Raw genomic sequence first — 15,527 nt, 5'->3', positions numbered from 1 at the left:
GGGGGGACCAGGGGTTTATTTGGGCTCGTTGTCGCTTTAATGAAGAGCAACATTTTTAGATCACCAACATTTTTGCGGCAAGTCTTAAGATCAAGCATTTCTCGAGGATACTCTTAGCTCAGTTTTTAACAGTGTGCTATGAAAATGAAGAGTTAATTAATTACCTTGCTACACCTCTATATTTTGATACTCCCCTTGAAAACCCACTACTTTTTCTGCAAGCATATCACAAAAACAATATTAAAAAACATTAATTAACTAAGTAAAAAATGAAAATAAACCATACATGTACCTTCTCAAAGAACCAATATACTCTTCTTTTGATTGACCTTCCATTTCCTTTAGCTCATTTTCATACGTAGCTACCTATATTAGCAAATTCAAAATTTAAAATTTATAAATATTTAAAATGATCTCAAATTAATATATAATGATAAATAAGTTCGTCAAAATTACAGGGAAATTAAGGACGGTGTCTTGACCCCAATACTTTAACGCCGCTAAGTCATATGCATGTGCAGCTGCTTCTTCATCATCATAGGCTCCTGAAAAAAAAAATAAAAAAAAATTTCAGTTCTATGGATAAATTTTCATTTTACAAATGGCAACATTATGTTTGTTAATAAATTGGTGGGCCAAATAATTGAAAATGAAAAGTTTATAATAATATTGAAAAAAATAAAAAATTAGAATGATAAAGATAGAAACTTACCCAAATAAACTGCATTTTAATCGGATTTTGTTATAAGCATGATTTGCGCCGGCGAAACCAATAGAAAATTTCAATTAGTAATGTAGTTCAACAACATCATATCTAATATTAACTGAAATACATCACTAAACAAAAAATTAATTTTTAAAAAAAAATTATGAACCTTGTCTTCCTTTTTTGTTCTGTGTTTCATTCCAGCAATTTTTATCCCATAGATGAGCTTCGTATCGGCCGGTCCATCGGTGCCTATCAATTATTAATCTGAACTTAACTGACTCTCCATTTAAGAAGAAGGAAAAAATAATTGTAGTGAAAGAAAAAATACCGAGTAACTCCTCTGTAAATTGAGCTACGTTGAGGAGGAGAGTCTCTAGGAACGCTCTTTCGCGTTCGTTTCACTTTACCAATAGCATTGCTATCAATTTTGTTGCTACGTTTCGCTTTACTATCACATTTGTTGCTAGATGAAGAAGATGATGAAGTTGCAGTAGTATTCGATTTTGATGTTTTCGCCATCAAATTAAAATGTGAAGAAAATAATAGTAGTATAAATTAGAAATTTTCCTTTCTCCAATAAGAAAGGAGATATATATATATATACGAAATAAGGATGATGACGAAAGAAAAGCCGGCGGAGGAAATGGTGCTGGCCGTTTCTGTTTATAAGCAGTGGCAGCAGGCCCTGGCGCTGGCCCTCTTTTGTGTGTTAGCTACTTTGTGCTTGTCTTCACTTTTCTCTCTCTCTGTTTTATTTGTTGTTTCGCTCTAATCTATTTTTGTGTGTATGTATATATATTCTTTAGATTAGATTTGGCCTTCCCGTTTTTTCTGCCTTGATTTATATAATATGCTTTTACTCAATCAGATTTAATTCTTTTTTTTTCTTTTTTTCATACCCCTCTTTAATTTTAGGTTTAAAATTAGGTGCAGTATTTTTAGTTCTACCAAATTTATACCCTTTTCAAGGGTGTGTATGGTTTCTCGATTTAATTTTATATTATTTGATTTTTTTTCAGTATATTGTCTATTTTAGTTTGATTTGATTTTTCTCTTTTTTGCTTTGATTTGTTATATTAGAATAGTTATATTTGAATGTTGAAAAAGGATAACTATATAAAGAATGAGAAGTGATTGCATCAAATCTCTTAAATATTTTTTAAGAAATTGAATTCATATTATTGAAATAGTGGACACCACTAAAAAGATCGCAATATATATTTGATGAAATAGTCAAATACTCTTAATCTATGTTGAAGCAGGATAGAATAAGTCAATAAGATTATATTTACATGCCTAATGTTATAACTAAAATAAAATGTGGGTATTATTTAATGTTAATTGATTTCTTTATCGAAGAATGAATGTGTTATATAAAAACGTAATGTATAATAAATGATTTGATTCAGTTTGATTTCTTGATTTAATCCAAAAAAAAATACACAACTCTAGCGATTAGATTCAAATCTGTAATACTGCAATTCCAATAATTAACATATTGGACATAGTTTCTTTTTTAATTAAAAAATGTTAATTTTCCATGCTCATTTTCATTTTTTATTTTTTATTTTAAAATTGCCCATGATCTATACACTCAATCATGGATCTGCAATGGTGTTGAAGTCATATATCAGTAGAGAGAAACTGATCTCTTTGTATCATTTTAAATCATTTTCACTTCAAGTTAAGAATTATTTTTTGAAGTTGAATGGACGTTAAAAAATCTTATCATGATTTTTAAAGTTGAATAGATATTAAAGAATTAATTATAAGGGTAATATAAGAAAAAACTAATTAACGCTTTTTTAATTTGGTAAGGTGGACAACTAATATGAAATAACTATTTGTAGTAAGATAATCAACTAATATGAGACGGAGAAAGTATACTTTTGAAATTAAATTAATTGCAAAATCAATTATTTTATTACTGCACGAACATCCCATATCTCACACTTAATTTTTTTTTAAAACTCGTTTCATCTTTTCGAGAAAAATTAAATGATGACTTTAGGAATAGTATAAACACAAATCAAATTACTACACAATGATAACAATATCAATTGAATTTATACATGTATGTTTTATTTATTATTTTTAAGGATAACTGAAAGTCCGAATAAGTAAAAGTGAACGACGAGGGAAAAAAAAGTAAAGTCGAAAGTAAAATTATCATGTTGATGCAAAATGCAAGAATCATGAAAATATAAGGACTAAATTTGAAATAACAAAAAAAATAGCGAATAATATTAAGATCCATTAATCAGAGTTAGTTGTAGAGTTTGCGGATGTAAGTAAAGTAGGAGCACCTACTTAACTAGCCAATCTCTATTAATTCCGTATGACTCCTGAAATCATTAAATTTATACATTAATTAATAGCTTAATAAATCTATAATTAACCAACATTTGTGGGACCATTTTGCTTTCTGCTTATTATAGGTTTGATATATTACTCCCTCCGTCCCTATTTAGTTATCCATATTTCCTCTTTTAGTTGTCCCTATTTAGTTGTCCATTTTGACAAATCAAGAAAGAACAATAAAATTTTTCTTATTATACCCTTATTTAAAGTGAAAAGTTGTCATAAATAAAGTAAATAAACTTATGAACTTTCCATCATTGATTAGTTATCTTGAGTGAATTTATTTTGGAAGTAAATTGTACTATAAGGGTAAAATTGTAACTTCACTATGCTAATCATTGTTGCCTTAATCTGTGTGTCATTTCTAAAGTGGACAACTAAATAGGGACGGAGGGAGTATGTACCAGCCCTATCCTGAGCTAAGCAAGGCTATAAAGTCAAACTTAATAAATTTTACATATCTATGGAGTATATTTTAATTTAGCATGAATTTTGAAAAAGTAAAAAAAAAAAGATCTTATAATTTTAAATTAAAAATATGTTAAATGTATCAAAATGCTCTATAATTTGTAGATCTTAAGCATGTCAGGTAGAGAGTTGAGTTTACAGAGTTGTCGAAAAAGGAAAAGGAACATTATTTTCTAAACAAACTAAAAATAAAAGTAAGTCAAACAAATTGAAACAAAGGGAATAACACTTCACAGTAGTGATTATGATATTACAATTTTCAGAGAAAGGAAAAAGCGGAATAAATTGATTACTCATGAAATTTTCTAGACATTCAAATTACGATATGCTTCTATTGATTACCTGAACACATGATAACATATTTTTATTAAATGCTTATGATTCAAAGGTTGAGAGAAATTTTCGCGCATGTTCTTAAGTGTTCATTATATAAATTAACAACTGATATATCATCTCATTTAATTATACACATGGATTAATCTCAATAAACCGTAAAATCACAAGCTTGTTTCTATTGAAGCTGTGATGAGTTTCACAATTGACATGAGAGAAATTTGTTTAATTTGGGCTCTTTTGTGACCATTACAAAAGTTGGCCCATCAGAAGTGGTATATGTGGGTGGCCAAACGAATTAATTCATTTAATTAAGATTAATACTCGCGTAATTAGCGACGTCTCTTTAATAAGTAGACAAAAATTAGGGCATTAGTCATTAATTAATAAAGTAGACGTTTAAGTGAAGTACCTAACTATTCTTTAGGGTTCCCAAAATTCTATTTATACGACCATGTAACCCAGGGTGGAGGATACTTATTCATCATTTAATTTGGTTTTTAATCAAATTTCCGTTCAACTTTTTAAAATATATATATATTCAAGTATGTACAATAATTTTTTAAAATAATATATTTTTTAGTTACAACATTCGTTTATAAATGACATGGCAGGTTTAAAACTATAAATTTTAAATGATATTTTTGGTAAGTTATATTTTAATTTAAGGTAATAATAATAAAAAATGTTTTCTTAAACGTCATTCTAATCAAACATATAATTTGTTTGGCCAATATTCAGGGAAGTCGAAATATTTATTTTCTTAAAAATGCTTATTTTAGAGAATTGAGTTGTTTGAACTAGCTTTTAGTAAGGCCCGTTTGGCCATGCGATATGGTATCATGATATGGAATCATGAGATGAAATTGAAGGTTTGTTTGGACATGCGATATGAAATTTTTGTGTTGTATATTTTCTCATAAACATAAAAATCTCATAAGTTGTAAAACTATTAAAATAGCCCCAATTGTTTATTTCAATCTTAATACAAATAAATAAAAAATTATAAAATCGCATAATAAATTATTACAAAGTTTTTGTTCTCCACTTAAGTAATTGTTTCATCTAACTTTAATTTGATAAAAAAAAATTGAACATAAATTGTAGTGTACTAGTCTTTAATATAATCCTCCCACATAGTAAAAACAATTTCGTCACATTGAACTTGCATTTCTCGATCATGTGACCGAGAAGACGAACCAACATTGTTACTTTGAGCCATTTGTTGGTCAATATCCTCCGCAACTATATCTTCATGTTCATAGACCATAAATATTTCGTCACTACTTTGATATTTTCGCAAATAATTATGTAACACTGCACAAGCTATGACAATTTTCACTTGTGTATCAATATCACAATGGTTCATGCCTTATTTCAGTATTCTAAATCTATTTTTCCAAGCTCCAAAAGTTCGTTCAATCACATTGCGCAGAGATGAATGCCTATAATTAAATAGTTCTTTGGCATTTTGAGGCTCTCTTTCACTTCCTCAGTAATCTTGCAAATGATATCATAGTCCTTTGTATGAAGCTAAAAATTCGTTTGTGTTTCGGAAACTAGCATCAACAACATAATATTTATCTACCAAAAAACATTTTATAAAAAATTACTAAAAGCATATGTGACATAAATGAGACAGCTTTGTGTAAATAAATAATATTTATTCTAAGGATGCAATTTAAAGTTACTATGTGGCGAAAATGGAAATTGTGACGTTGGTTCAACAAGTGCATTCTTAAGTCCTTTACTATCATGTGCAGTACCTTCCCAACCAGCAACAACAAAGGTAAATCGCATATCAAAATCACAAACACATAAGTCATTTTGTGATGTTCTTCCTTTGCAATTACGATATGCTTGTTGCACCGCTTTAGGAACCTCCCCTTCTATATATGTTCCATCAATCGCACCAACACAATCCTACCAAATAAAAAATACATCAATATTAGTTTAGAGAACATAAAATAAATTGGAAGCATTATAGAATGCACTTCATAAAAATAATGTTTGTAAGAGTAATAAAAATNNNAAAATATAAATGTTCACTTATTAAGACCATAAAATAAATTTATTAATGTGATTGAAATTTTACCTTAAACCAAGGCCAAAATCGAGTATTATGTCAAATTTTGGAATGTACACCAGTCATATTTTTTGGTTGTATAAATGTTGGTGCCATCTTGCTAATTGCCTCAACAACTATTTTAACATGCCGATTAATTGTTTCAAGTGAATGTTGAAAAGTTTCACAATCGTGAGGTGTGAGTTAAAGTGACTATATGTTGGTGAGAATAATAAATTTTATGTTAGTGAGAATAATAAATTTTAAAAAGTAATAATGTGATTATAAATTTTATTTACATATGAAACAAATGGTTAGTAGATATAAATGTGAGGTTATTTTAACAAAATATAAGCTCATGAATCACTTATTATATTAAAATATCTCAAATTATGATATGAAACCACTCATTCTCAGTGTCGTTAATTTATGAGTACAATTTTGTCAAAGTGGTCTATAAAAAAGAGTGGCCCATGATTCAGTACCAACAGCAGCTATTTCGGCCTGTCATTTGATTGAATCAATTTATGGTTAACACAATAATATTGCTATTTGGACTGACTGGATCATAATTTTGCCAGAACTACAAAATTGATAATTTTCTTTTTAAAAAATTGTAGACAGTGGACGAGACTGTTTCACCTTAAGTTAGAGGTCTCTATTTCAAATAATGAATAATCATCACTTATGGTAATAGTTCGAGTATAAAAAAGGAACAAGTTGAATTGATTAACTTTGAAGTGCAAGGATTGTAGTAGAGTGGTAAATACTCTTTCATCCTTATCAAAAAGGTCTCGTGTTTGAGTTCTCTTGAATACAAAATCGTCTTTGTTAGAAAGTGTTTTATCCCTAATATGGGACATAATTAAGGAGTAAAGCTTACGAAAACGTGATAGTTCAATTTTTTTTTTTTACCATTAAATCAATGAAAAAATGGAGATAAAGAAATGAACTGGTCAAGAGGACTTAAAACAGAAAATATATTTCCTCACCCAATAGAGTAATTAACTTTTTAACCAATATTGGTTGTGGTGCAATGGTGGGATTGCCTTATTTTGGATTTGAGTCTTGGATATAGAAAAAATCATGTTGGGACAGTTTTAAGTCTTGGATATGAAAAAAATCATGTTGGAATGGATTCGAGCCTTGGATATGGAAAAAATCATATTGGGACGGATTCAAGCCTTAGATATGGAAAAAATCACGTTGGAACGGATTCGAGCCTTGAATATGAAAAAAATCATGTTGGAACAGATTCAAGCCTTGAATATGAAAAAAATTATATTGAGAGCACCACTCCGAATGGACCTATACTACATTATTCAAATTTAATCGTAACTCTATGCTCGAAGAATGTTGCAAACCGAGGGAAGAAGGACAAATAAAAAAGTTAATATTTTCCTGTTATGTCTTCTTCTTTATTACTTTGATTTTCCATTTCCCGTTGACTCTGCATACTACTTTCATTTTTTATCTACATTACTAGTTGAATAATGACCATGAGCCAAGAAGATGAATTTCCATTAAAGGAGCAATTTCACAAAGTCAAGAACAAAAGAAAAATAGAATCTTTGAACTAATTTTGAAGCCATATTACTGGTTCAGAATGCTATGTGATGAACTCCATTGGAGTTTTGTGTCTGGTGTGGTTATTATTTATGGTATTAATCAAGGAATGAGTTTAGGGTTAAGTAAGATTAGTACTCAGTATTATATGAAGGATGCCTTCTGATGCTCAAATTTATGCTGGAATAATTCAAATTCCTTGGATTGTGAAACCTCTTTAGGGGCTTTTAACAGATACTCTTCCAATTATTGGATATAGAAGGAGGCCATACTTTATTCTTGCTGGTATGTTTTCAAGAATGTGTTTTTTTTTTTGGGTGGTGGCATTAAAAGCTAATTCACCATTTATTGTTTGATGTTAACATTAATGATATTTGTTGTATTTGTATGTTTCTTTTCTTATTTTGTGTTTCTTGAAGTGAATCATCATGTTTGACTGTGTTATTTGTTTGTTGTCCTTTGTGATTTTCTTTTCTATTTGTATATATCTCTCTGTTTTCATGTTTCTTTGATTTAATCATTTATATGCCATTATTTTACCTGTCCTTTTTTTTCTTCTTTTTGTGATTTCTAAATTCGGATTCTTTAGGAAGGAAATGTTTTCCACGAAAATAAGTGGATTTCTTATTCATATTCTCGAGTTTAGTATGTAAGTAAAACATATTATCTTAAAAACATTTGTATATAGCCTAGACAAATACTTGGGAGGTGAGGGTGGGGGATACTACCGGGATAGGGTGTGTAGTGGTGGAGGTGAAAATGAGGTGTGTTGGACGGTTGAGAGGAAACAATCAATGCGGAATGTCATTTGTGGAACTTGTTTTCCCTACTTTCAATAGGGAAGTCACTTTTCTCATTTTTAAGGAACTTTTTCCTATAGAACTCCAAATGAACACACCCTAAGTTATGAACATTTAGGTTTGTTTGCTTCTGAATGGAAATATTGAAATCACATGTCTCCCCTTAACTTCTAGGAGTAATGGTCTTTTCCCAATTCAATATCTTCCTGTTGAACTCAAAACTTCTCCTTTTTGACTTAAGAGTGGTGACAATAAAAAATAAACTGTATCTTCTGTTAAGTATTAGTAAACTAAAGGCTAAACGTGACTACTAACATAAAATCCTTGGCCAAGTGGAGTTTTTTGATGTCAGACGAAGCCTTGTTTGAACTCTTAATCATTTAGTTGAGCTTTCAATCTATATAACATATAAGAATAATACTCAATCTTAGTTTTCATCAGTTAACTTTGCATTAGCTGTGGTAATAAAGGAGTATTCAAACTTTCTTATTGTTGCCACTCCTTAGACAGTTTTACTTGTTCAAAAGTCTGAGCAAGAAAATATTTGTTGGCTGTGTTATGTAAACCAGCTTAACAGTTTTGGATGCTAAAATATTTGATTGCTTACTATCATCATAGCAAATCTAGTTATATGGAAGTTGTTGTGTTTCTGCTAAAAATTGTATTGCAGTTCCCGGTGTATCTGTACTTCTGTTGGGATGATTTCATCTAACCAAAGAAACATGGAAATTAACCTGCTGGAAAAATCTGCGTAAGACACTAGCATTTGACCAGCTGCGCGGAAAATGTAGGGAAAGGAAACAAGACTGTGATTGAAGGAAGATAATCTTTTGATGCTTAAGGAATACATATAGATAAGAAGAGAATACCGACCTCCCTTTATTCTTTAGGTCTGTTTGGTGCTTTTTCCATGCTCAGTCTGTCACTCAAGCACAAATTACAACTTGCATCTGCTTTGTTGTGTCTAACGGGAGCCAGTGCAGCACAAGCAGTAGCAGATGTTACTATTGATGCCTGTGTGACAGAGAACAGCATAAGCCACCCTTCTCTTGCCAGTGACATGCAAAGCTTGTGTGGAGTGAGCTCTTCAGTGGGGCAACTGATTGGGTTCACTATCGGTGGCTTTTTGGTTCATCTAATTGGATCTAAGGTTTGCTATCTCTGACTTATTTCAATCATTGTCAATAGACTATTCCTTCTGATTTAATTTGCATTTTGCTAATTGGCTAATCATTTATCAAGCCTGGGCAATTGTTCTTGATTTCCCAATGAATCTTCTTGAATGTTTTTTCCCTGTGAGATGAAACCACTGGATATTCTTCAGATATAATTGTTTGTTAATAATATTAAAATTAAGGTACTATTATGTACACTCAAATTCGGGGGAGTTTGTATCCATAAGAATTTATGGCTTCATTAATCTTTTTGGTGGCTTAACTTAATGATGATGATGCATGAGAAGCCTGAATTACTGGTAATTTCCTTTTATCGCTTGATATTTCCTAGACTCCTGATAGCTGTTATCTGGTAGGGGGTGTTTGGAATTTTAAGCATTCCAGCTGCTCTGGTCATTTTGGTAGGAATGATGCTGCATGAACCCTTTATACACGATGTTGCATACAGGCAGGTATATTTGAACCTCATATTGCCCTTTGCGCAGTTTAGGATACTTCTTGATTGTTTATACTTGTTTTGTTGAGGTATGTTTCTGCAACAGGTAAGTCAAAAGTTCTTGGCTGCTTGTAAGGCTATGTGGATGGCACTAAAATGCGAGAATGTGTGGAGGCCATGTCTATACATGTACATTTCTCTAGCATTGAGTTTGCATAATCACGAGGGAATGTTTTACTGGTATACAGATGCAAAGGGTGGCCCATTGTTCTCAAAGGTACTTTAATTTTATTTTTTCAATGTTGTCTAGCCACAAACTTGTTAATTCAAACTGATTCAAGACCTGTCTTCTCTTGCTCTATATTTTGCAAATCTCTTATTTGCTACTTATGTAGTTCAAAAACATCTTAACCACAGAATATAAATCCATTTCGACATTCATGCAGGAGATTGTAGGGACCATATCCTCTGTCGGTGCAGTAGGATATCTTCTTGGAGTTCTCCTTTACCAGAATGCTTTTAGGAACCATCCTTTTCGTTTCGTACTTTTTTGGTCTCAGCTATTATATGGTGCTTCACGACTGCTTGATTTAATATTGGTCTCACGAGTAAACTTGCAGTTTGGCATCCCTGATTATGTTGTTGCTGTAAGCGATGCAGCAATTTCTCATATGATTGGGCGTCTCAGATGGATGCCTCTTATTGTACTCAGTTCAAAACTTTGCCCTTCTGGCATTGAAGGAACTTTCTTCGCGTTGCTAATGTCAATTGATCATGTTGGCAGTCTCACAGCATCCTGGGCTGGAGGCCTGTTACTTCACACCTTGAATGTCACAAGAACTCAATATGACAGCCTCTGGATAGCAATAGTGATCCGGAGCTTTTCGAGAGACCTTCCAATTGGCATTCTGTTTTTGGTGCCAAACAGTGATCCCAACGCTTCTATTCTACCAACTGAGATGTTAAAGACAAAAAAGAGTGACGATAACTCAAAAAAGGGCGAAGAGGACTTTTGGACATTCAAAAACTGGAGATGGCTCCACTGGTAACCAATGTCGATCACGTGGATTCATGAGTACAATGACAGGGAAAACACACTCCCATCATTCTGGTGTCACCATGTGTTTTGTCCCTCAGCTGCTACTTTCTTAGCAGCATTACAGAGATTGTACAAGAAAGATGGATCTACAGAGATTGCAGACCAAGCAAAATTATATTTATCTGGTATGGCTTTAGCTTAGTTTAATGTTACAAATGACCTTGTAATTTTATTTTTTTTAAATGCTTGTAATATCAAGTTTTAAGCTGGCTGCCAGCCTTATCCGGGCTTGAGACCAGCGTTGCCGATCCTAACTTGTTTGGGACTGAGGCGTAATTTTTGTATTGTTGCTTGTAATATCAAGGAATCCAGCTCAAGAATTGAAAGATGCCACTGCCAATATGGTTGGCTGTGGCCTTGTTGTGATTTCGAGTAGAAAAAGGAATCATTTTGTGACTGGTGGATTAACCACTTATTTTATCTCTTTCTGTCTTCAAAAAATTATGATATGTTCGTTTTTTCTTATGAAAGGACAGGCTCGGTTGTCGAGACATTCTATTGTGGGGCTGATGCCTGTTTTTATATGCTTGTAAAGAATATGTCAATTTGTTTTCTTTTGCTGTCGATATTTTCTGTGTCACACAAAACAAAATTTCATCTTCTTCTCTTTGTACATAGAACCTAGCAGTGTTGTTGTTATAGACAAGTCTGCATACATACAGTTTTCACATATTATAAAATGATTGGAAGTGTTACATCATGAAGAGAAGTTTATGGGATATTTTACACTTAATTAAACACCCATAATATCATCTGTATCTTCCTACATAGTAGATAAATAAACCTCAAATAGTTATGTATGTTAAGCAAAGATATTATCGCCAACGAGTCGTTATTGGCCTTACCTTTTTTTCTGTCATCTACATGAAACTGCAGGTTTCTTTTGCAAATCCAACTTGTGATTGTTTTGTATCATATATGACTCTTGTGTTTCTCTGCTGAAAATTTCCAATAATTCCAATCTCACCTTCATATTGCAGGCTTGCCAGTGCTAAACAGACCTGAGATGCATCATTCTTCACAAAATAGAAAACCCCAGCAACATCAACTTCCATCTGAGCATCGCCCTCGAAATGTACTTTTATGGTGGGAATGTTCACTTCTTCATATGTAGAGAGATCAAAGCAAGTGTCAAGAATTGAATAACCTGGTACTGAAGGGTAACCTGAAAATTGTTTCAAGAACTCAGCCTTGACAGCTTTGTAAATGGAAGGAGGGAGCCTTGTGATAACCGTGCCCGAATCAATGAGAAATCCACTTTTCCCAAAACTTGAATCTTGAACAGCAACCCCACCAATAGTCATTCCAGTTAGATTGAGGAAATAGAAGCTAAAAAGCTGTGGATTTGGAACCATTTTAGTGTAAGAGATTGGTGTAGAGTTCTTGAAAACTGAAGGATCACCCCCAAATATAAGAGAACCAGAGGACTCTGCCTCAGTTGAAGGCAAACAATAGGAGAAAACACCTCCAAATACACCAGAAGTTTGAGATATTAAAGAAAGATCACTCCTTCCAAGTCCCATAAGACCTGAAGCTAAACCAAACAAGCCTCTATTATTCCTCCCACACCCAAAAACAAAATTGTCAACTGATGTTCTTCCAAGAACCAAATGATCCTGTCCAAGATCACCTTTCGTATACGATCCATCTCCATAACTTACAAGGTAACCACAAGTTTGTGAATTAGTCCCACACAATCCTGAATTCCCAGTTGCAGATTCAAGAGACAGACAGGCTGATGAATTGCATGCAACTGTTTGAAAAGAAGGGGAAATAGAGGGGTTGAAAAGTGGTTCTGGTTGATTATAACACAATCTACAAGGTTGGCATTGAACCCAAGTAAGATCACTTCCTGTATCCACAATCACTGTCATATTTCGACCGCCTAATGTCACAGTAACAATGTAATTTAGAGTCTGCATTGTAACACCTGAATTGATAGGAATTTGAGTAGTAGTAGTCTGTGATAAAGCCTCAACTTGCTTAGAACTGATTTTCTTGATATTAGATTGTATCGAACGAACTCGAATATCATCAGCTAGCAATCTCTTCTGCAGCCTTTTGTTCAAGTCACCCCTTGACCTAAAGCAGTAATCTTTATGCTTCATTTCCAGTATAATTGCTCCATTTTCACTCCCTGGAAAATCACATAATGTTTAGTCTATTGGGATTTGAGAAACAGAGAAAAATAGCTAAATCTATGATAACAGATCCCAAGAAAGAGTTTGATAATTAACCACATCTCAATATATGTACACAATGTTGTTTTTGCAATAGACTTACTTGATTTTTGAGATGAACAACTTGGCTCATTATGTTTGTGATGCATCTTTTGAAGTGTTTTGAGTGGGAGAAATAGTTCATTATCTCCATATCCAAATGCTCCTACAAAAAGAAGAGCAAATACAATGGAATATTGACAAAGTGACATTGTTTTAAAGCTCTCTATAGATGAACATACACAACAAAGGTCTATAATAGACATGAAGAAAAAAGAGTTGGAGAGAATGAGATTCTTATGGAGTTAGGCATGAAAACAAAAGGGGTAGGGGTGTGGGGGAGGGGACCCCACAAATGCATGAGAAATTATTGGGAATTCACGTGCAGATACTTAGGGGGGAGAAAAAGAAAGTGATTTTTTTTTGTTAGGAGTTTTGTGGACTTAGCTTTCATGAGGTTTATTGTGAATGAAATATTATTGGTTGGTTGATACTTGATAGACATGTCATGGATAAGGACTCTCACCCCTTTGAGAGGGAAGGGAATCAACTGTCACAACTTACCAAACGTACTGACTATACTGCATATGTAGTCCAAAATGTCGTTCGGATTCTTTTAAAATGTTGTTTCGAAGGTGATAAAATTAGTTCATAAGATAATAATATAACTCATCTAATTCATTTTAAGTTTTGGCTGATTGTTAACCCATTTCAATACCTCAAAGTTTGGACTGATATTTAGTTCAGGCCTTGCTGGTGTTACATGTAGGTCATGATGTGCCTTGAGATGTACATCTCCAGTCCCCCATCACTCACCGGTTGTCGCCTTGTTGCATTTGGCCTGTCCTCTAGGCACTGTTGAAAGGCAGGCAGAGCGACAATGTACACACTTCCTTTTATCAAATCAATTAATTAGAAATCTTGTCAAAATATTTTTTTATTTGATATATTATAGAGCAACTTTCACATATAGCAAACATAAAAATCATATTTATATGTTATAGCTATAGTTTGTATAATTGCACTCCATAACAAATTTTATGTTTGCTATGACTATTAATCTGTATATTTCGGTATATATATACATAAAAAATCTATATTTGGGTCTATTTGTATATTTTGGTATACAAATGGGTCCTGTATTTGTATATTTCGGTATACAAATGGGTCCTGCATTTGTATATTTCGATATACAAATGGGTCCTGCATTTGTATATTTCGATATACAAATGGGTCCTGCATTTGTATATTTCGATATACAAATGGGTCCTGCATTTGTATATTTCGATATACAAATGGGTCCTGCATTTGTATATTTCGATATACAAATGGGTCCTGCATTTGTATATTTCGATATACAAATGGGTCCTGCATTTGTATATTTCGATATACAAATGGGTCCTGCATTTGTATATTTCGATATACAAATGGGTCCTGCATTTGTATATTTCGATATACAAATGGGTCCTGCATTTGTATATTTCGATATACAAATGGGTCCTGCATTTGTATATTTCGATATACAAATGGGTCCTGCATTTGTATATTTCGATATACAAATGGGTCCTGCATTTGTATATTTCGATATACAAATGGGTCCTGCATTTGTATATTTCGATATACAAATGGGTCCTGCATTTGTATATTTCGATATACAAATGGGTCCTGCATTTGTATATTTCGATATACAAATGGGTCCTGCATTTGTATATTTCGATATACAAATGGGTCCTGCATTTGTATATTTCGATATACAAATGGATGGCAAAAAACATGGAATGTTTGCTGCGAATTACAAATAAAAGAAACTATGGCTATAACATTTAATTTAATTCTATTTCATACAATTTTCTCTATATTATATATAGGTCCCTTATATAACAAAAAAAAATGATTTTATAAGCTATTAAAATAATATAAAAGAACAAATAAAATAATAAAATTTAGTAAGAGTTGAATGGATTGGCCATTGGGTTATAACCATATTTTAGCCCAACTCATTTTAGCTTTAGTAACTGGAGGATCAATAACTCGACCATTCATTAACTCAACACATTTTGATATATCCATCTAATTTCAGTCCAAATTCCCCTCGGATGCATACCAAAATTTTCAAAAACAACACATTTTTTAAAGATATCATATACGAATGAGATAATATTTTTGGATAGTCAGAGTTGCATAAACTCCAAAGTGATTTAGACATAACAAGAGGAATTGACATTTTTAGAAGGTCCTACCCGAGTCGAAAATATTTTTGAAGAGTGTGCAACATATATAGCTTGGGGTACTTATA

At 32.4% G+C, this 15,527-nt stretch overlaps 3 protein-coding genes across 3 annotated transcripts in view; 1 reads left to right on the top strand and 2 right to left on the bottom strand.

The window, feature by feature from the left end:
• The window catches only part of LOC102591293 (AP2-like ethylene-responsive transcription factor At1g16060), a 4,667-nt gene extending 3,156 nt beyond the window's left edge, over positions 1–1,511 (bottom strand). The window contains exons 1-6 of the mRNA XM_006341361.2: positions 1,038–1,511; positions 876–958; positions 713–721; positions 457–545; positions 293–366; positions 165–215 (exon numbers count right to left, since the gene is read on the bottom strand). Of these exons, the coding sequence (XP_006341423.1) occupies positions 165–215; positions 293–366; positions 457–545; positions 713–721; positions 876–958; positions 1,038–1,228 (497 nt within the window). The 5' untranslated portion in view covers positions 1,229–1,511. The remainder of the gene's footprint in view (positions 1–164; positions 216–292; positions 367–456; positions 546–712; positions 722–875; positions 959–1,037) is intronic.
• A 5,814-nt stretch (positions 1,512–7,325) lies between these two features.
• LOC102593957 (probable folate-biopterin transporter 3) lies at positions 7,326–12,080 on the top strand. The gene is made up of 6 exons (XM_015306183.1): positions 7,326–7,787; positions 9,193–9,452; positions 9,834–9,929; positions 10,020–10,190; positions 10,360–11,137; positions 11,993–12,080. Exons 2-5 carry the CDS (start codon positions 9,213–9,215, stop codon positions 10,960–10,962), a joined length of 1,110 nt encoding a protein of 369 aa, XP_015161669.1. The 5' UTR covers positions 7,326–7,787; positions 9,193–9,212; the 3' UTR covers positions 10,963–11,137; positions 11,993–12,080.
• Positions 11,666–13,573, bottom strand: LOC102590947 (protein ASPARTIC PROTEASE IN GUARD CELL 2-like). The gene is made up of 2 exons (XM_006341360.2): positions 13,296–13,573; positions 11,666–13,149 (listed from the first exon to the last, which is right to left on the bottom strand). Exons 1-2 carry the CDS (start codon positions 13,495–13,497, stop codon positions 11,873–11,875), a joined length of 1,479 nt encoding a protein of 492 aa, XP_006341422.2. The 5' UTR covers positions 13,498–13,573; the 3' UTR covers positions 11,666–11,872.
• Between the last annotated feature and the right edge of the window lie 1,954 nt (positions 13,574–15,527).

This window comes from Solanum tuberosum, unplaced genomic scaffold, assembly GCF_000226075.1.
Source record: "Solanum tuberosum cultivar DM 1-3 516 R44 unplaced genomic scaffold, SolTub_3.0 scf00026, whole genome shotgun sequence".
Classification (NCBI taxonomy): Eukaryota; Viridiplantae; Streptophyta; class Magnoliopsida; order Solanales; family Solanaceae; genus Solanum; species Solanum tuberosum.
The sequence above is the reverse complement of the archived record's forward strand: the minus strand, read 5'-3'. Positions and strand labels throughout refer to the sequence as shown.